This window comes from Schistocerca cancellata, chromosome 2, assembly GCF_023864275.1.
Source record: "Schistocerca cancellata isolate TAMUIC-IGC-003103 chromosome 2, iqSchCanc2.1, whole genome shotgun sequence".
Taxonomy (NCBI): Eukaryota; Metazoa; Arthropoda; class Insecta; order Orthoptera; family Acrididae; genus Schistocerca; species Schistocerca cancellata.
In genome coordinates this window covers 722,069,290-722,089,065 of record NC_064627.1, presented here as the reverse complement: position 1 = coordinate 722,089,065, position 19,776 = coordinate 722,069,290, and the positions used below count along the sequence as shown (strand labels likewise).

Genomic DNA, 19,776 nt, shown 5'->3' with positions numbered 1-19,776 from the left:
AAAAGGTACTCACTTAGAAAGGTAGTAAGGAATTGTATGCAATACAGACAATTTTTTTTTTTTTTTTTTTTTTTTGTTTGTTTGCAGGTCAGAAAAACTACTTCATAATATTTCAGTTCCTAAATTTTTTTTTCACTTCCATTGTTCAACCTGACTTCCATTCCTAAAAGAAAAAAATAAAACTGCTGCATACAGATTATTAGTTACTGATCACATCATTAACTGCAGTAAACTATTAATTTTTTAACTTTGAATCAATATGTCATTACCACTTCTTCACCACATGACATCATTTACAGGATATTAATTCTGGAGCTATGTGATGTTAACTTTTTGACTACCCTGTAAGAACTTGACAGCTGCTTTCTTTTATTGCAACTTACTATGAATGTATAACAAAGTGAAACAAAAAACTTTCAGCATAACAGAACAGGAGACCACTAAAAGCTTATTTCATGACATAGATGGTAACAAAATCCCTACTGAACATCCAGTTTTCAAAAGCAATGATTATAGGCAATGATACAAGAAAACAGGAATGAGCAGATACCGTATTTACTCGAATCTTAGCCGCACTCGAATCTAAGCCGCACCTGAAAAATGAGACTCGAAATAAAGGAAAAAAAAATTTCCGGAATCTAAGCCGCACCTGAAATCTGAGACTCGAAATTCAAGGGGAGAGAAAAGTCTTAGGCCGCACCTCCAAATCGAAACAAAGTTGGTCCATTGTAATATGAGACACAATTTAGGTCGAATGATTGACGCTACAGCTACAGTAGTTTGGTTTGAGTCGTGAGCTTAGCAGTTAAGCTTTACCAGGTAGCCATAGCTATGCGTCAGGAGCTCCGTCCGTATTGATACAGGTACCCTTGCTTTTTCACGTGCTCCGTCTGGTTTGAATTGATTGCTTATTTTGCTTTGATCTGATAAGTGCCGTTTTCTTTGTTATAGGTGTTTAAGTCACTCTAAGCTGAAAATGCATTATTGTACTGTGTCATGCATTGTTTGTCGCATTCTGATAGTGCGTGTTTATGGCATGACTCGCTCTCGTGCGCGCTACCGTCGCTTTAAAAAAAGTAGACTGCGTATCATAGACTATGTTCTGAACGAGAGTTAGGCGAAAATTTTTCACCGTTTGAAAATCTTTGCGGCTGCTTCTTTAGTACATCAAATTCACACAGAAATTAAAGTCATCTTAGATTTAAAAATCTAGTCAGTTGCCGTGCTTCATTTCTGACTGTATCACTATTAGGCATAAGTATAATACGAATATAAACATGACATGATATGTATATTCTTCCGTGTTTGCTGTTGTCTCAATCTAGTTTCGTAGTGTATTAGGCAGACAGGATTTAAATGAGATAGCAGCAAACACGAAAGAATACATAGCAAAATGTTTATATTCGTATTATTCTTATGGTGAAGAGAATACTGCATGTGATTCACATTTCATCAGGTTCCTATTAGCAACCATCTCTTCTCACAGGTAGGAAAAAATTCAGAACGGAGAGTTGGCCATATTGACAAACATCCCAAACAGTCTTGCCAGTCAGATTTTCGTAGTACATTGAAATTATGCTACATTCGAAGATGAACAATACGGAATTTGTATTTACTTCGTTGGATAATGTGTGAAAATGCAGTGGTTGAAACTCGGGGCGGAGAAAAAAAGCTCGTCTTCCACTTTTTTTTTTTTTTTTTTTTAATACTGACACAGAGGTTTTGGCGCCAGTATTTATCTTTGTGCCTACAAAGCATGCCTATGTAGCGCTACATATATTCGATGGCAGAAGTTAGTTGTGGCGGCACCTACCAACAGAACTTCCGCTTGCTTTGCACTCGATTCTAAGCCGCAGGCGGTTTTTTGGATTACAAAACCCGAAAAAAAAGTGCGGCTTAGATTCGAGTAAATACTGTAGTTTCTACTACAGATACGATAAGGACTGATTGTGAATCACAAGATGTACTCAGTGTAAGAACTAACAAGAGAAGACAGGAAGTAAAAGAGGAATTTAATCAAATGCACAAGCATTATTGCTACCATCTGTTTTATGATGGTTCCAGCAGACTCAGACTAGGTTAAACTATATTTAAATAGTCATACTTACCAAAGTTACATGCAGAAACAGAGTAAAACAGCTTGTAAAATTTCATAAAATCTTTTGTTGTTTACCTCTCATAAGGAAATTTGTTTCTGGAGCTGAGGAGGAGAGTGGAACAAAGGGAAAGGCGAAGAAAGTTGTTAAACGCTCAGTTTGTTTCATATTATATTATTCATGATCACTGATGAAACATTTAGTAAACAAATTTGGGATAAATCCATACAGCCCATTAAGGATACAACTGTTAGATCATAGTTCTTATAATGGTTAAAAAGGTAACAAAATTGGTATATTACAAAGGCTACAACTGTGATTACCATTTTTTTTACCCAGCTGTAAAGTACAGCAAAAGAAGCAAAGACTCATAAAAACAGAAAATTACATAAACAAAAGGTATGATGTTTTCTGAAGGACAGAGCATATGAGATCAAGCAACAGTAAGATGCAGAAATGATAGTAGAACTAAAGTTGAGACATGGAGAGGAAGAGAACCAAAGAAGACACAGGGTAAAATAACAACACAGAAGTTGCCAGTTTATTTCATCAGATATTAGCATTCTGTTGAAAGCATTATAAACAAAGGGTCTGGTCAGCTTTAACAAGTAAAAGGAAATCAAAAGTGATGTTGCAGAAGAAACCATACAATTCCAAGTTAATTAAAAAATTTCTTCTAATTAATTGGGGCAATATTTTCCATTGTGTCACTTTGGTTAGAAAATACGAGAGGAATTGATGACAAACAATGAAAAAAAATTGGTTTTGATGAATTAATACCTTAATTATTTTAGTTACAAATAGTAAAGTAAGAAACTATAAAATTCAGGATTTGGTCCTGCAAGACACAAGAAGAAATAAAAAAACACAGCAGATGATAGGGTAGCTATAAGAAATGCAGGTGAGATTGGGAAGTCTAGGAATAAGCAAATCAGGTTGAAAAATATAAGTTATGTAAAAAAAATTACTGCACAATCAAAAAATTAACTGAAAGTGAGCAATTGTTCCATGCATGATTTCTGAATATAGAGACTGGAATGTGAAATTATCACAGTATCTTTTAAAAACTATTAGACAATAAGAAATATTTGGGTACGACAATAATTTTTAAATGAACACACCACCATTTGACTGTAGTGTTGTTTATTTAATTACGACCTAGGTCTCAGCCTTGTATGCCATTGTCAGGTGATTGCTAAAAGCATAAATTGCATACAGTAAGAATACGTAAACTTTCAAAAGATGGAAAAATGTTAAACAATGAATGTAAATTGGTGTATAATTACAAAATATGTACTTACAGTTTATGTCATATATTGCAGGACATCAAGCTCAAAATTGGCAATAAATGAAGAAAATTATCGACTGCCCAACACAAAATGTCACATGTAAAATCATCTTGTAGAAAGATCAGTAAATAAAAGTGGGAGCACACCATATTTAGTAAAAACAGATGTACCTGGTATATAAATGATGAACACATGTCCCTGAGTTGTAATGATAGTGAAATCGAAGAGTATGAGTAATAGAACAACTGGAAACTGAAATGACAAAATGTCAAAGATATATGACTATTAATGTTAAATATCTTCAGACTGTATATAATAATCTCCGTAGTTGCACTGCATACCATCATCTTTGCAATAAACATGTATACAACAAATCGTCAACAACTGTAAGTGAACCCAAATTTAATTGGATGAGGAATTAAAGTCTAAAAGAAACAAAATGAAATAAAATTCAAAGACAATTAATCACAATAAGAATATAGTAAGTGCCAGTGATAACAAAAATACAAAAGTTAATATCAGAAGTTAAAAACACGAGTGGTGGTGGAAGGGTGGGAAGGGGTAAATGGATGCTGGATAGGTGGGTATATGTAGGTGATATGAACGGGGGGGGGGGGGGGGGGGTAGATAAAATGACAGTGGAGATATGAGTGTATATTTGATTAAATGTTAATGCAGGAAAAATCAAAATGAGAGCGTAGATGTGGGGTGAATGGTTGAAGGCTCAAAATGGGAGGGGCAAAACAATGAACAAAGCATTAAGGAACAAGGAAGGGGGAGAGGCCTGGGTGGGGAAGAATGGTAATCCATTAAATTAGGTTGGTATAGTAATTCTGGCAGAGTGGGGAGCTGGGGATAAGGAAATAGGAGAGATATCAGAAGACACAGAGGAGAGGGGGGGGGGGGGGGGAGGGGGGTGTATTTGGGGGGGAAATAGAGGTGTGGGATGGGTAAGGGGGTCCAAGGTGGATAGAAAACATGAGACTACAGTCACAGTGCACTATTTATGAAATACAGTAAAAGTAAGAAAATATATATTAATCATACTATGCTTATGGAAATGTAAATACTATGCTCAAGGAAATTCTATCATCGTACTGTCCTTCTAATAAATATGATCTGTATTTATTGTGATTAAGGTCAACTGTACATATACATGAATCTATTTATGGTATGTAACACCAAAGTAGCTTTCATTAGGGTTTTTCATACTAAGGGGCAACTACTCCACTTTATAAAAGTGTAATGTATTTTTACATTTCCATAAGCATAGTATCATTATTATATATTTTCCTACTTTTACTATATTTCATAAATGTTGCATTTTAATTGCAGTCTCATGTTTTCCAATCGTTGTGAACCCCTGTACCCATCCAACATGACTACCCCCTCCCAAATACAAATCCCCCCCCCCCCCCCGTCTTTTTGTCTCTCTTCCATTCCCTTATCCCCAGCTCTCCGCTCTGCCAGCATCACTAGACATATCGACCTAAACTAATGCATTACCATTCTTCCACAACCAGCTACCCCCCCTCCCCAACCCCAGTTCCTCAATGCTTTGTTCATCGGTAAACATTACAGTCTCTTGTTACCCCCCCCCCCCCCCCCGCCCCCCATTTTGAGCCTTCAACCACTCACCTATTGGTAGGTCCTTTGAAATTTCTTGTCCCCCACCCCATCCACCATCCCAACTTTATCCCACATTTACACTCTCATTTTGAATTTTTCTGCTTTAACATTTAATCAAATATACACACATAACCCTACTGTCATTTTATCCCGGCCCCGGTCCATATCCTCTACATATACCCACCTCTCTAACATCCATTTACTCACCCCCCCCCCTCCATCACCCCTCCCATCACATTTCTAACTCTCACTGCTAACTTTTGTATTTTTATTATCGATAGCACTTATTATGTTCTTATTGTGTTTAACTGTATTTGAAATTTATTTCATTTCATTTCTTTTAGACTTTAGCTCCTCATCCAACTTAATGTGGGTTCAGTTACAGTTGTTGACTATTTGTTGTATACATGTTTATTGCAAAGATGATGGTACATGGTGCCACTAAAAAATTATTGTATACAGTCTGAAGATATTTAACATTAATAGTCATATATCTTTGACATTTTGATATTTCAGTTTTCAGTTGTTGTATTACCTGTACGCTTTGATTTCACTATCATTACAACTCAAGCACATATGTTCATGTTTTACATACCAAGTAAACCTGTATTTACTTAATATGGCATGCTCCCACTTTTATTTAATGATCTTTTTTTAAGATGATGATTTTACATCTGGCATTTTGTGGGGAGCCAATATTTTTCTTAATTTATTGCCAATTTTGAGCTTGATGTCCTGCAATATATGTTAATGACATAAACTGTAAGTACATATTTTGTAATTATACACCAATTTACATTCCCTTTTTAACACATTTTACATCTTTTGAAAAGTTTACGTGGTCTTACTGTGTGCAATTTCTGCTTTTAGCAACCACTTGAAAATGGCATACAAGGGCGAAACCTAGGTCTTGATTAAATAAACAATAACACAGTCAAATGGCAGGGGTCTAGTGAAGCAGGGGATACAACCACCACCACCTAGAGACAAGGCCGCGGCGCGAAATTCATAGCAGGTCGTGACGTCACTCCAAGCAGGCCACCATGTTGTGTTTCGAAGCGTTTGTTTATCTACACGTTTGTTGGATCGAGTGCTATATTCGTGCTTAAAACTAGCGATTACAGTGTTTGCCTGTAGTGAAGCTGCTGTGAACATGGTTTACAAGTGCTTTGTGCCAAGGTGTCGTGGGAATTATGGAACTCGACCGAAAGTAATGTTTTCCTTTCCGAAAGATGTGAATCTGCGTTGGAATCTGTGTATATGCGGATGGATGTGTGTGTGTGTGTGCGCGCGAGTGTATACCCGTCCTTTTTTCCCCCTAAGGTAAGTCTTTCCACTCCCGGGATTGGAATGACTCCTTAACCTCTCCCTTAAAACCCACATCCTTTCGTCTTTCCCTCCCCTTCCCTCTTTTCTGACGAGGCAACCGTTGGTTGCGAAAGCTAGAATTTTGTGTGTATGTTTGTGTGTCTATCGACCTGCCAGCGCTTTTGTTTGCTAAGTCTCACTATCAGAGATCTCTGCCCAAACTCTTTGCCTTTACAAATGTCTGCTTGTGTCTGTGTATATGCGGATGGATATGTGTGTGTGTGCGCGAGTGTATACCTGTCCTTTTTTCCCCCTAAGGTAAGTCTTTTGGCTCCCGGGATTGGAATAACTCCTTACCCTCTCCCTTGAAACCCATATCCTTTTGTCTTTCCCTCTCCTTCCCTCTTTCCTGACAAGGCAACCGTTGGTTGCGAAAGCTAGAATTTTGTGTGTATGTTTGTGTGTCTATCGACCTGCCAGCGCTTTTGTTTGGTAAGTCTCATCATCTTTCTTTATATCTCTGTGTGTGTGTGTGTGTGTGTGTGTGTGTGTGTGTGTGTGTGTGTGTGTATGTTATTTTTGTAGGAAGTCTTTCTAGGCAAGCTTCAGTTCTTTTAAGAAGTACTCGTGTGGTAAATTCAGTTTTCCATTTTTTTCTTTTACTGCATTTGACTATTTTGACGTATTTCATTGTTGTATTACACCACTACATATGTTTTCATGTACTCCAGTATGTAGTAGAAATTTCGCAGCTGTCGTTCTTCCTTCGTTTCCCACCACTAGCATCAGTACGATTTATTCGAATCTGTACTAGCAATACTAAAGGCGAAACGCCCAACACAACTAAAATTTGTATCCCGCCTTCATTTGATCTTTACACTGACACTGCCTATTCGAAAAGAACGACATATGTACCATTGATGAGATTTACCTATATATGTGAAATGGAGAGCAGGATACAAATGTTGTGTATAGCTATATAGCTCAACCAAAGAATGAGATACTATTGTCACTGCTGCGATCAAAACTATAACTTTCAGCCGATACTATTAGCATCGAAGGCGGGGGAAAAAAAAAAAAGAAAAAAAACTGTACCCCATGGTGAAGTACAGGATACAAATTGTATATGTGCCATCTTATTGCCTCTGTGTGTAGTTCAACTGAGGTACAGGTTGCAAATGTAGCATACATCAATTTCCAAGTTTTCGTTAGCAGTGTACATCTATATAGGTCAACAGAAGTATGGGATACAAATATTACGTACGTAACTCCTTCTGCAATCGGTAGTACTACTATCTACGTAAGAACAGACTATTAGTGGTAGCGGAGGTGGGAGAAACAACACATGTAAAATTTGTATCCCATACGTCAGTTGACCTATATAGTTCAACTGAGCAACAGCATATTAATGCTAACAAAAACAAAGAAATCGACGCACACTAAACTTGTATCCTATACTGCAGTTAACCAATACAGTTCGAATGAGGTTCGAGATACAAGCCACATATATGTGACGTGAGGTGTTCTATGCTACCAATATATCCATCCATTTTCCCCCTTCATTTTCCACAGAAATAATATGATACAAATGTGAAAATACTACTTGCCTTGATATATGTCAACTATATTTTTCGTCTCTCGTATTTCTTTTTTCTGAACAGTCTTGTCAGTTGTTTCATCTGTGTAATAAATGCTCTCTGGCCAATTCTGACATTACATCTACATCTACATCCATACTCCGCAAGCCATCTGACGGTGTGTGATGTTACTGGTCAAAGCCAACGGGTTGTATCCCCTGCTTCAGTAGACCCAATGGCAGTGTGGTCATTTAAAAATTATTGTATGACTGTTGCTCAGCAACATCAAAAACTGTTTAAAACAAGAATGTTGCAGGCACAAGACAAGAGCATGTGAAGAAACAGGTTATTTTGAAATACTATTCTATTCACAAAAATAGTAATCATCTTGTAAGAGTTAAGCAATAAATAAGCAAATAATTTTTTTGATAACAGACAGAAATGATCTTGTTTGCTGATGGTGCAAAGAAATAGTCTGCCATGGGGGAAGTATATAATGAAAGTAACAATCATAGAGTATGGGCCAGGAAACTTGGATGCTGAAAACATTCTAAGTAAGAAGGAGAGAGGCAGCAGACTGGAGAAAGAAATGAGAAAAAAATAACAAAAGAAATGCCTGAAGGGCTGAAAAAAGGAGGCAAAACAAGAGATCAGATTGTATGGAAATGATTGAACATGTAGAAAATGGCCCTCAAACAAGAGATATGGCACTTGTGGCATGCTGGAAGTTTTTGTGTTAGAACATAGCACACAGAACATATGATGCAAGTATTATGTTTAATAAAAATTAATTGAAAGTGAGCATTTATTAGCAGATGTGGCACAGCAAGGGAGAAGCCAAGAAAACAGCTCAAATCAGAAATTTATAAAATGTTAATTCAGAAGAAAAATGTAATTGCTTAGAAATGTGAGTCATTAGCCAGGCTAATCAACTGTCAGAATGCACACAGAAAATGTAAATAAAGAACACTATCAGACACCTCAGCATTGTATATTCTTAGGCATATGGAAACATAGGCTGTATTTTGCTGAAACAGCAACAATCCCACAATCATCAGCTGGGAGGGAAAAATCTGGTAATTTATACAATATTCAGAAAAATACAATTATTAACTGTCTTTTTACAAGAACTGCATTGAGATGAGACAGAGAGAAATATGTTTCTATGGATTGCACTGGGAGTTTGCCTACTGAGTTAATGTACTGGCCAGCTCTTCTGTATATCTGTGGATTTAAAAATGTTCTTAATCACACTGTCCTTTTGTATATAAATATTATTAATAGATCATTTTAGATAGGAATATTCCATATTGATGAAAAACAATCAATAATGAAACTTCTCTTTAAAAAATATGACATTTATTATAACAAAACACATATCAGTCTGATTATTGTCTGGATTATTGAAAAAATTCTGAAATAACATTGTTTGAAAAACTATCCAATTTGCTGGGGAATAAAAACACTGAAACTGCAGTATATGATTATCTAAAGCCTAAAGCTGATTCTTTCTGTTCGTTTACTTATAAGACACAGTACTTGTGGTAGGTGATACCAGCATTTGTACTACAGGACTAAGTGAAACTGATTAAAATGAAAGAAGAAGGAAGATAAAGGTTTACCATTGATGCTGCGTCATTGGACGTACATCACTAGTTTTGACTGGGGAATGGTAGGGAGGGAAATCAGCCATACTCTCTCAAAGTAACTATCCTGGCAATCACCATAAGCAGTTATGAGAAAGTACAGGAAACATACACTTGAATGCCCAACCAGGGATTTGAATCACTGAGCACTGTGTTACCAATGTGGCCCCTTGCATGGTAACAATACACGAAATAAGGCAATGGATTAGTGAGAACCATATGGTAGTGAACAATACACAGTAGTGTGGACAGGCTCCAATCACACAAAAAGCAGAGAAGTATTCTGACATAGTGGTTGGAGTTTGGGAGCCATACACTTAAGAAGGTGTCTCGTACAAAATACATAGGAGTATGGGTTAACAGACTTTAAGGTAGGAAAACCATCTGTAAATACTAAGTAAATGTTGATACATTTTGAGAATACTGAAAGTATTCTTTATAATACAGCTTATTAAAAATGGGGGAGGGGGGGTTCTGTTGTGAAATATGTAAATATTACAATACTACATTACATTAGTCATATTCATGGACCCCACAGACAGTGAGCTCTGGGATACAGAAAAAAGTCAAGGATTTAAATTAAAGTACAATACAGTGACACGACATGACATTACATTTTACAGCACTAATTATAACTGAATCAGTGAGCTGGAAAGGGGGTCATGTCCCACAAAGTACATTTTTCAGGATACACAAAAAACTAGTTTACTACACACCAGGTTTAAGCATGGTGTTGTGATGGAGCATTGTAGCAGTTGACTCCAGGAAGAAAACTATGTATCATTACAATATACCTTGGCCATTAACTGTGATCAGTAACCAAGTTTTAACGTAATAGGGACGACCCTTTCCAAACATGATGATGTTGATGAGGCAACTCGCATTCTGTTTGCAGCAGAAGGGTTGTGTTAGGCAAGTTAATATTATTCATATTCATAATAGCAATAAAAAGTGTGTTATGATTATAAAGGTTTATTCATAATGTACTCAAAATACAACCATAAGCAAAATACAGCAAAGCAGACAATGATGGGTATGTTTCATTTTTATCTTGTTCATCCTTTGCTGATCACTGCCAGATACTATTATAAAATGGTCTGTGCCTGTCAAGAATGTACTGCAGAATATTCTTTACATCATCTAGTTTCTTCTCTTTATTGGAACAGATCCATTATAAGCTTGTTTATATGGGCAAGGACCCTTCTGTGATTAAATACTCTTCTAACATACACTTCTGTTGATGGGACATGATCCCTTATTACACCAAATGATTCATACTGATATAAAGATCAGTTATTTCCAGTAAACATAATTTGGAAAAAAGTGACATGACTCCCTTTTTAATTCATTGATTCAATTATACATTAACCTAAGGTATTGAAATTAAGATATTCTGTGAAGATACTCTTCAATGGAGTAGAAGGAGTTGTTACTCAACAGAAAGTTCTCTATGTGACTTTGTAGGCTTTCCTGGCATAATAAGTCTTCAAAGTCTCTTCAGGTATGCTACCAGATCCTAAAATCAACTCGATTCAATATTTCAGTTATCCAACTGTTCGCCATCTCCAGGAGAACTCTGCTGCTGCTGAGCCCTGCTGAGAATATCAGTTCTCAGCGGGACTGAGAAGCAGCGGCAGCAGCGTTCTCCTGAAGATGGCGAACAGCTGGATTGCTGAAATATTAAATCGAGTTGATTTTAGGATCTGATAGCAAACTTGAAGGGACTTTCAAGAAAGTTTTCTAATTCAGTCTTACAACTTGACTACATTATATACCTGACATTTAATGTGTTCTGGTGTGTTGCTGAATACAACTGCACCCAACTCGTTTCTGTACTAATGTCAATCCCTTCAGGCTTTTGTAGAAGTCGTTTCTGGTCCTGACATTGTATTCATACTTTTCTCTATTTATATTGGAAAAGAAATATTGGTAATGATAAAGGGCATTAATGAATATATGTATTGTGACATAGTTGTCAAAATACCCAGTTTTTTGATGAAGTATCCGCAGGATGTTCTCAAATTAACATAAGATATAATTAATATAACATGCTTACGTATTTTGAAATTGTTAGCCATGTAATTCAAATTTCCTCAGAAAATGATTCAATTACTCATTAGTGAGTGCAAATATTCAGAATAAACTAGTTTCTTAATTTTTAAATGACCTACAGGAGTAATCATGCATAGCGTAAACATAGCTGAACCAAGGTGCTTCATTAATTCTAGACAGGGGTTTTCCAATAGAAGTTGTGATGTATTTGTAGTCCTCCAAACCTAACACTTTCCACTTCTTTTATTTCATTGGTTGAGAAACTTATTTTATGGCTTGTGGAGTCCTGCAAAGAGTACTGAACTCTAAATACTAAGTCTTATAAAATTTAATGATGATCAATTTGCCTTGAGCCATCTGTTGATGTTTTTGAATATATCTCCAGCTGACTTTTTCAATAAGGATAAAGGCAGCATTATTTATTCCTAGACTTGGATCATTTGCAAAAATTAATAATTTGTATATCCTGCATCTATATACCGGGTGATCAAAAAGTCAGTTGTTGTTGTTGTTGTGGTCTTCAGTCCTGAGACTGGTTTGATGCAGCTCTCCATGCTACTCTATCCTGTGCAAGCTTCTTCATCTCCCAGTACCTACTGCAGCCTACATCCTTCTGAATATGCTTAGTGTATTCATCTCTTGGTCTCCCTCTACGATTTTTACCCTCCACGCTGCCCTCCAATACTAAATTGGTGATCCCTCGATGTCTCAGAACATGTCCTACCAATCGATCCCTTCTAGTCAAGTTGTGCCACAAACTTCTCTTCTCCCCAATTCTGTTCAATATCTCCTCATTAGTTATGTGATCTATCCATCTAATCTTCAGCATTCTTCTGTAGCACATTTCGAAAGCTTCTATTCTCTTCTTGTCTAAACTATTTATCATCCACGTTTCACTTCCATACATGGCTACACTCCATACAAATACTTTCAGAAATGACTTCCTAACATTTAAATCTAAACTCGATGTTAACAAATTTTTCTTCTTCAGAAACGCTTTCCTTGCCAATGCCATTCTACCTTTTATATCCTCTCTACTTCGACCATCATCAGTTATTTTGCTCCCCAAATAGCAAAACTCCTTTACTACTTTAAGTGTCTCATTTCCTAATCTAATTCCATCAGCATCACCCGACTTAATTCGACTACATTCCATTAAATTTGAAAACTTAATAAATCATGGAATAATGTAGATAGAGAGGTAAAAAATGACACACATGCTTGGAATCACATGGGGTTTTATTAGGAAAAAAAAAAAATTCACAAAATGTCCGACAGATGGCGCTCTACAGCAACTGCTAACGTGACGGGTGAGAGGTACGCCGATATGTTACAGAATCGCATCATCTCCAGCCTGGCTGATAAACACCTGCTGGAACGTACAATGTTTATGCAGGATGGCGCTCCACCCCATATTGCTAGATGCGTGAAAGATCTCTTGCGTGCATCGTTTGGTGATGATCGTGTGCTCAGTTGCCACTTTTGTCATGCTTGGCCTCCCAGGTCCCCAGACCTCAGTCCGTGCAATTATTGGCTTTGGGGTTACCTGGAGTCACAAGTGTATCGTGATCGACCGACATCTCTAGGGATGCTGAAAGACAACACCCAACACCAATGCCTCACCATAACTCCGGACATGCTTTACAGTGCTGTTCACAACATTATTCTTCGACTACAGCTATTGTTGAGGAATGATGTGTGGATATATTGAGCATTTCCTGTAAAGAACATCATCTTTGCTTTGTCTTACTTTGTTATGCTAATTATTGCTATTCTGATCAGATGAAGTGCCATCTGTTGGACATTTTTTTGAACGTTTGTATTTTTTGGTTCTAATAAAACCCCACGTCATTCCAAGCATGTGTGTCAATTCTTACCTCTCTATCTACATTATTCCGTGATTTATTAAGTTTTCAAATTTATACTGACTTTCTGATCACCCGGTATATCAGAAAAAACAGAGGATACAAAACTCAACTTTGTGGTATACCATGTCTGATACCTTCAAATTCTGACTGCCTTTTGTATAAAATACTTTACACTCTTGACCTTGTCAGTTGTCTGCATCCACGAATGCACATTTGTCATGAAGTCTTTTGCGCACTATTTTTTTTTATTAAAAAGGAAAATCAGTAACAATAGATAAGATAAGAAGCAAGGATGATTATCACAGGCAAATATATATGACATCTGTCTATCAGAAAAGTGTGCTCTATTAACCTAAAGCTTAATTCATTGCTTCAGCTCAGTTCACAGATGCAAAGATCCATTGATCCCCAGTCCATAGAATACGCAAAGACAAAATCAAACAATGGAAAATGCAGAATGGAATAATGACAATTTATGAAAAGGATAGTTGCTACTCACCATATAGCACAGTTGCTGAGTCACATACAGATGCAACAAAAAGACTGTCAAACAAAACTTTCAGCCAAACAGGTCTTCATCAGAATAGACAACATGCGCGCGCGCGCGCGCACGCACACACACACACACACACACACACACACACACACACACACACACACGAAGCAAACTGGGTAGTGAGGGTAAGGAAGATGGTGTGGCAGTATGGCAGGGTAGGGGTGGTGGATGGTAGAGTGCTGTTTGTGGGAGCACATAGGGACAAGGTGGGGAGAGGGTAGGGCAAGTAGGTGCAGTCAGGAGGTTAGATGGAAGGTGGGGGGCAGGGCGGTGGACAGGGGCAGAAGGAGAGAAGCAAAAAGACTGTGGGTGCGTTGGTGGAATAAAGGGCTGTTTAGTGCTGGAATGGGAGCAGGGAAACAGATAGCTGGGTAAAGGACAATGAATAACAATGATTGAGGCCAGAAGGGTTACGGGAACATAGAATATATTGTAGGGAGAGTTCCCGCCTGTGCAATTAAGAAAATCTAGTGTGGGAAGGATCCAGATGGCACAGGCTGTGAAGCAGTCACTGAAATGAAGAATGTCATACTGGGCAGCATGCTCAGCAACAGGGTGGTCCAGCTGTTTCTTTTCTGCAGTTTGTTCAATGCCATTCATGTGTACAGACAGCTTGTTGGTTGTCAGGCCCACGTAGAATGCAGCACAGTGGTTGCAGCTTAGCTTGTAGATCACATGACTGGTTTCAGAGGTAGGTTGATGGTATAGATGATGGTTGTGACTGGACTGGAGTAGTTAGTGGTGCAGGTATGTATGTTCTGTGGAAAAGTGTGTGCAACTATCCAATTTTTGGTAAGTTGTACTTTCACAGTAATGAAAAATCTCAGAAAGCCATCTCGGTAGTAGCCATCTAGCACAGATGAACTGTAACCTCTGTGAATCTAAAATACACAAGATTATGAAGGTGTAGTAAAACAATAACACCCACAAACCTAACTGAGATGCTGAAACAGTTTGCCAAAAAAGATTCACAGTTGAATTTCTAGATTTCATTTTCAGAGCTATATTGTGTCTTGTCCAGGAAGAAACCTTGGTCTGAAAAAGATTCAATATGTCACTGTCTTCCACCTCCATCAAAAAAATTACTGTACTGATCTACTACAGAATGAGAATTTTGAAATTTCTGGACCCACACAGAAATAGGAAACGGAGGAAGGAAGGAGTAGAGGATGCAGTGTTACAAATGACATAAAGTGACTCACTTATGTAAATGATACTTTAAGGTGACATAACTGGCAGTGTATTGATATATGGTACCCTGAAAAATACTGTAACATTTCAATACAATACTGGAAAACAATTTGTTAATTTTTCTATTGGGAAAATCTAGAACCTGATTAAAAATGGATCTGAAGCTTGTCAAGTTACAGGTCATCTAATTTTTACTCCAAAATCTAGAATTGAAGGCTGTCTTTATATAACCTATAACATTCTCATCAGTAAGAGTTTTTCAAGTTTTAAAAACAGGATAGACTCATAACATTATTTTGTGCACCATGAAACAAACTCAGCTGCTTACAAATTAGCATTAAAACATGAGTGTCATTATTAAAACAAAGCTTAATGATTGAAGTAGCAAGAAGCATACAAGCCATATTTTTTTCAGAACTAAAGTATCACTGAAATGACAGCAAAATTAAAAACAAAATACTGTTACTAAAATTGCGACTTGCACTTATATAAATATTGTGCATGACTTAAAACATACCTGTGAGAACACCAACATAACAAAAAACATAATGAAATATTTCCAATCCATCATAATTAATTTCTTCTTGCTGTTGGAGTTCTAGCTTATCGCTGGACTTTTCTGACACATTCTTACTTTCGGAATCATTCTTTTCAAAAGCCAAGCCAGAAAGCTGAAATAAATGGTAATATTATTTCCCTTTGAGTTTTGTTGTATCCAGTAATAATCCCAGTATTCGGAACTAAATTGGGGTACAGTCTGGATTTGGAAATGGTTGGATTAACTGGGAAAAACATATGTTCAATACAAATAAAGTTACTAGATAGGTCTACCAGCCACAAACCAATGTAGTGTAGCAATGTGAACAAGTGGCAATGTAGTGACATGAGGAAGTGGTAATGCTGCGAATACCATGCAAAATCCTCCACAACAATACAACTACACTTTGTGATCAAAAGTATCCAGACACATGACTGAAAATGACTTAATAGTTCATGGCGCCCTCAATCGGTAATGCTGGAATTCAATATGGTGTTGGCCCACCCTTAGCCTTGATGACAGCTTCCATTATTGCAGGCATACGTTCAGTCAGGTGCTGGAAGTTCTCTTGGGGAATGGCAGCCCATTTTTCACTGAGTGCTGCACTGAGGAGAGGTATCGATGTCGGTCGGTGAGGCCTGGCGGAAATCGGCATTCCAAAACATCCCAAAGGCGTTCTTTAGGATTAAGGTCAGGACTCTGTGCAGGCCAGTCCATTACAGGGACGTTATTGTCGTGTAACCACTCTAACGCAGGCTGTACATTATGAACAGAAAGATGTAATCACCATCCTCGAATTGCTCTTCAACAGTGGGAAGCAAGAAGGGGCTTAAAAATCAATGTACGCCTGTGCTGAGACAGTGCCACACAAAACAACAAAGGGTGCCCACACCATAACACCACAGGCTTCGAATTTTACTGTTGTCACTACACACACTTGCAGATGACATTAATCGGGCATTCACCATACCCACACCCTGCCATCAGATCACCACATTGTGTACTGTGATCCGTCACTCCACACAATGTTTTTCCACTGTTCAATCGTCCAACGTTTACACTCCTTACACCTAGTGAGGCATTGTTTGACATTTACCGGCATGATGTGTGGCTTATGAGCTCACCTCCTGTCTAACTGTCATAGCACTTGCAGTGGATCCTGATGCAGTTTGGAATTCCTGTGTAATGGTCTGGATAGATGTCTGCCTATTACAACATTACAACCCTCTTCAACTGTCGGCGGTCTCTGACAGTCAGCAGAAGAGGTCAGCCTGTACACTTTTGTGCTGCACATGTCCCTTCACGTTTCCACTTCACTATCACATCTGAAATATTGGACCTAGGGATGTTTGTGGAAATCTCATGTACAGACATATGACATAAGTGACACCCAATCACCTGAACAAATCCAAAGCTGTGAGTTACGCGGAGTGCCCCATTCTGCTCTCTCACGACTTCTAACGACTACTGAGGTCACTGATATGGAGTACCTGGCAATAGGTGGTAGCACAAAGCACCTAATATGAAAAAGGTATGTTTTTGGGGGTTTCCAGATACTTTTGATCACATAGTGTACATAGCCAATCACATGTGGTAGCGTCATTATCTTGTTCAGAGGAGTTATTAAAGCACAGCTTACTTGGCTGCTGTTAACAGATTTTTTTTTTTTTTTTTTTTTTTTTTTTTTTTTTTTTTTACAGTATACAGAATAAGCACAGCTTACTTGGCTGCTGTTAACAGATATTTTTCTTACAGTACACAGATTAAATTGGGTTGATTTATACAGCACTGTGTTCACACTTTTTGTTCATAAATAAAGATAATATTGTACGTATAAAACAGGTGTTGTACTGTAAGTACATGTCAAGCAAACAGAAAAATATTTTCCGTGTTTTAAAAGGAAAACTGGAAGTGCTTAGGTGGCTTGACAATAGGGAAGGTGCTACAAAATTGGTTATTGAACTTGGTGTCAGTTTGTTTTGTTTTGCTTTAGTGTGCAAAAACAACTACAGTCATATGCGCCCATGTCAGGACTGTAGAGCAGGAAGACAAAGAGAGAATTTAAAAATGACTACACATTAATTACAATCGATGGAAGAGAAGACAGTTAAAAATAGGAATGTCGAGTAAGGTCTATAAAGTACGCCATACAGAAACAGAGGCACTGAACTAAAGATTAAATGTCCTTTGCCATCAGAGCAGATGACGCAATTGGAATGCTTTGTTGCCGGATGTACTGCGTGGCCTAATACAGGGTGAAAAATTCTGCTGTAAATACTGACCAGTGTTCTGGAAGCTGATACTGGAAAACTTTGGTACCACTGATGAAGGCATACTTGACACCATGCTCAGTCCGAGAGCCATCAGTGTACACAAAGATACTATCGTGAAGTTCCATGTGAAGGTCATGAAACCGAAGGCAATAGAGCGAGGCAAGAGTAGTTTCCTTAGGTAGCGAATGAAGGCCAAGGTGAACATGGGCTGCTGCATGAAGCCAAGGTGGTGAAGAGTTCACACCCATCAGGAAAGTGGCAGGTAGTGTGAAGTTAAGCTGCCAGAGCAAGAGGCAAAAGCAAACTCCAGGAAGTAACAGAGAAGAGAGACGCACCCTATACTGGCAATCAAAGGAGTCATCGAAGGAGGAGGCACAGAATGGGTGGCCAAGCTTGCCAGACAAAAAGCATATCTGCTGAGGAGAAAGTCATGGCAGTAGGACAGCAATAGTTCGGCAGCTTCTGCCTACAGACTCTCAAGCGTGCTGGTGTAAAAGGTGCCAGTGGCCAAACAGATGCTACGATGGTGGATAGTATTGAGACAGTGTAAGAGAGACGGAATTGCAGATGAGTAAATTAAACACCCATAGTCTAGTTTCGAATGGACAAGGGACCAGAACAAATGGAGGAGGGTTGTTCGACCTGCTCCCCAGGAAGTACCATTTAGTACACATAGGATACTGAGGGACTGCATACAGCGGGCTGCCGGGTAAGACACGTGGGATGACCAAGAAAATTTCCTAACGAGCATAAGCACCAGGAAATTTGTAGTTTCAATGTACGGAAGAGCAACAGACCCAAGATGTACAGACAGTGGAAGAAACCAACTGTGCTGCAAGAAATTCATACAAACGGTTTTGTCAGTGGAAAAACAAAAGCCACTGTTGATGCTCCATGAGTATGGATGATCAAGACATTGCTGAAGACACCGCTCAATGAGACAAGTCCACGGAGAACTGCAATAGATGGCAAAACCATCAACGAAAAGGGAGCCGGAGATGCTCAGCTGGATACAGGCCATTATAGTGTTAATGGCAATAGCAAAGAGGATGACATTCTGGGTGGAATCCTGAGGCACAACGTTTTCCTGGATAAAGGCGTCTGACAAGGCAGAACCCACATGTATTTAAAAAACTTGGTCCTTTAAAAACTCATGAAGGAAATGAGGCATGCGGCCTCGGAAGCCTCACATCTACAGAGTACGGAGGATACCAGTCCTCCAGTAGGTGTCGTAAGCTTTCTCACTCATGACATGGGTGGACAAAGTGACGAGATGGTCAACTGCAGAATGGTACACTCGAAATCCACACTGTGCAGTGGTTAATAAATTGTGAGATTCGAGCCACCATGTCAGCCAGGCATGAATCATATGTTCCATCACCTTGCAAACACAGCTGGTGAGAGAAATGGGGTGGTAGCTAGAAGGAAGGTGTTTATCCTAACCGGGGGTTAGGTATAGGTATGACAGTGGCTTCACGCCAGTGTCTGGGAAACGTGCCCTCTGCCCAGATGTGGTTGTACATATCAAGGAGAAAGTCCTTGCCCTCAAGGGAAAGGTGCTCAAACATCTAAATGTACACATCATCTGGCCCTGGGGCAGAGGATCGGGATAAAGTTAGAGCATGATCTAACTCCCTCATAGTAAAGGCAGCATTTAGCACTCACGTTTCTGAGAAGAGAAGGGCATCACATGAGCCTCCTCCAGTTGTTTCTGATGGAGGAAAGCAGGGTGATAGTGGAAGGAGCACGAAAT

At 38.4% G+C, this 19,776-nt stretch overlaps 1 protein-coding gene across 1 annotated transcript in view; it reads right to left on the bottom strand.

The window, feature by feature from the left end:
- Nucleotides 1-19,776, bottom strand: part of LOC126162513 (lysophospholipid acyltransferase 7) — a 149,314-nt gene that overhangs the window by 71,793 nt on the left and 57,745 nt on the right. The window contains exon 3 of the mRNA XM_049919066.1: nt 15,730-15,883. Coding sequence (XP_049775023.1) covers nt 15,730-15,883 — 154 coding nt within the window. The remainder of the gene's footprint in view (nt 1-15,729; nt 15,884-19,776) is intronic.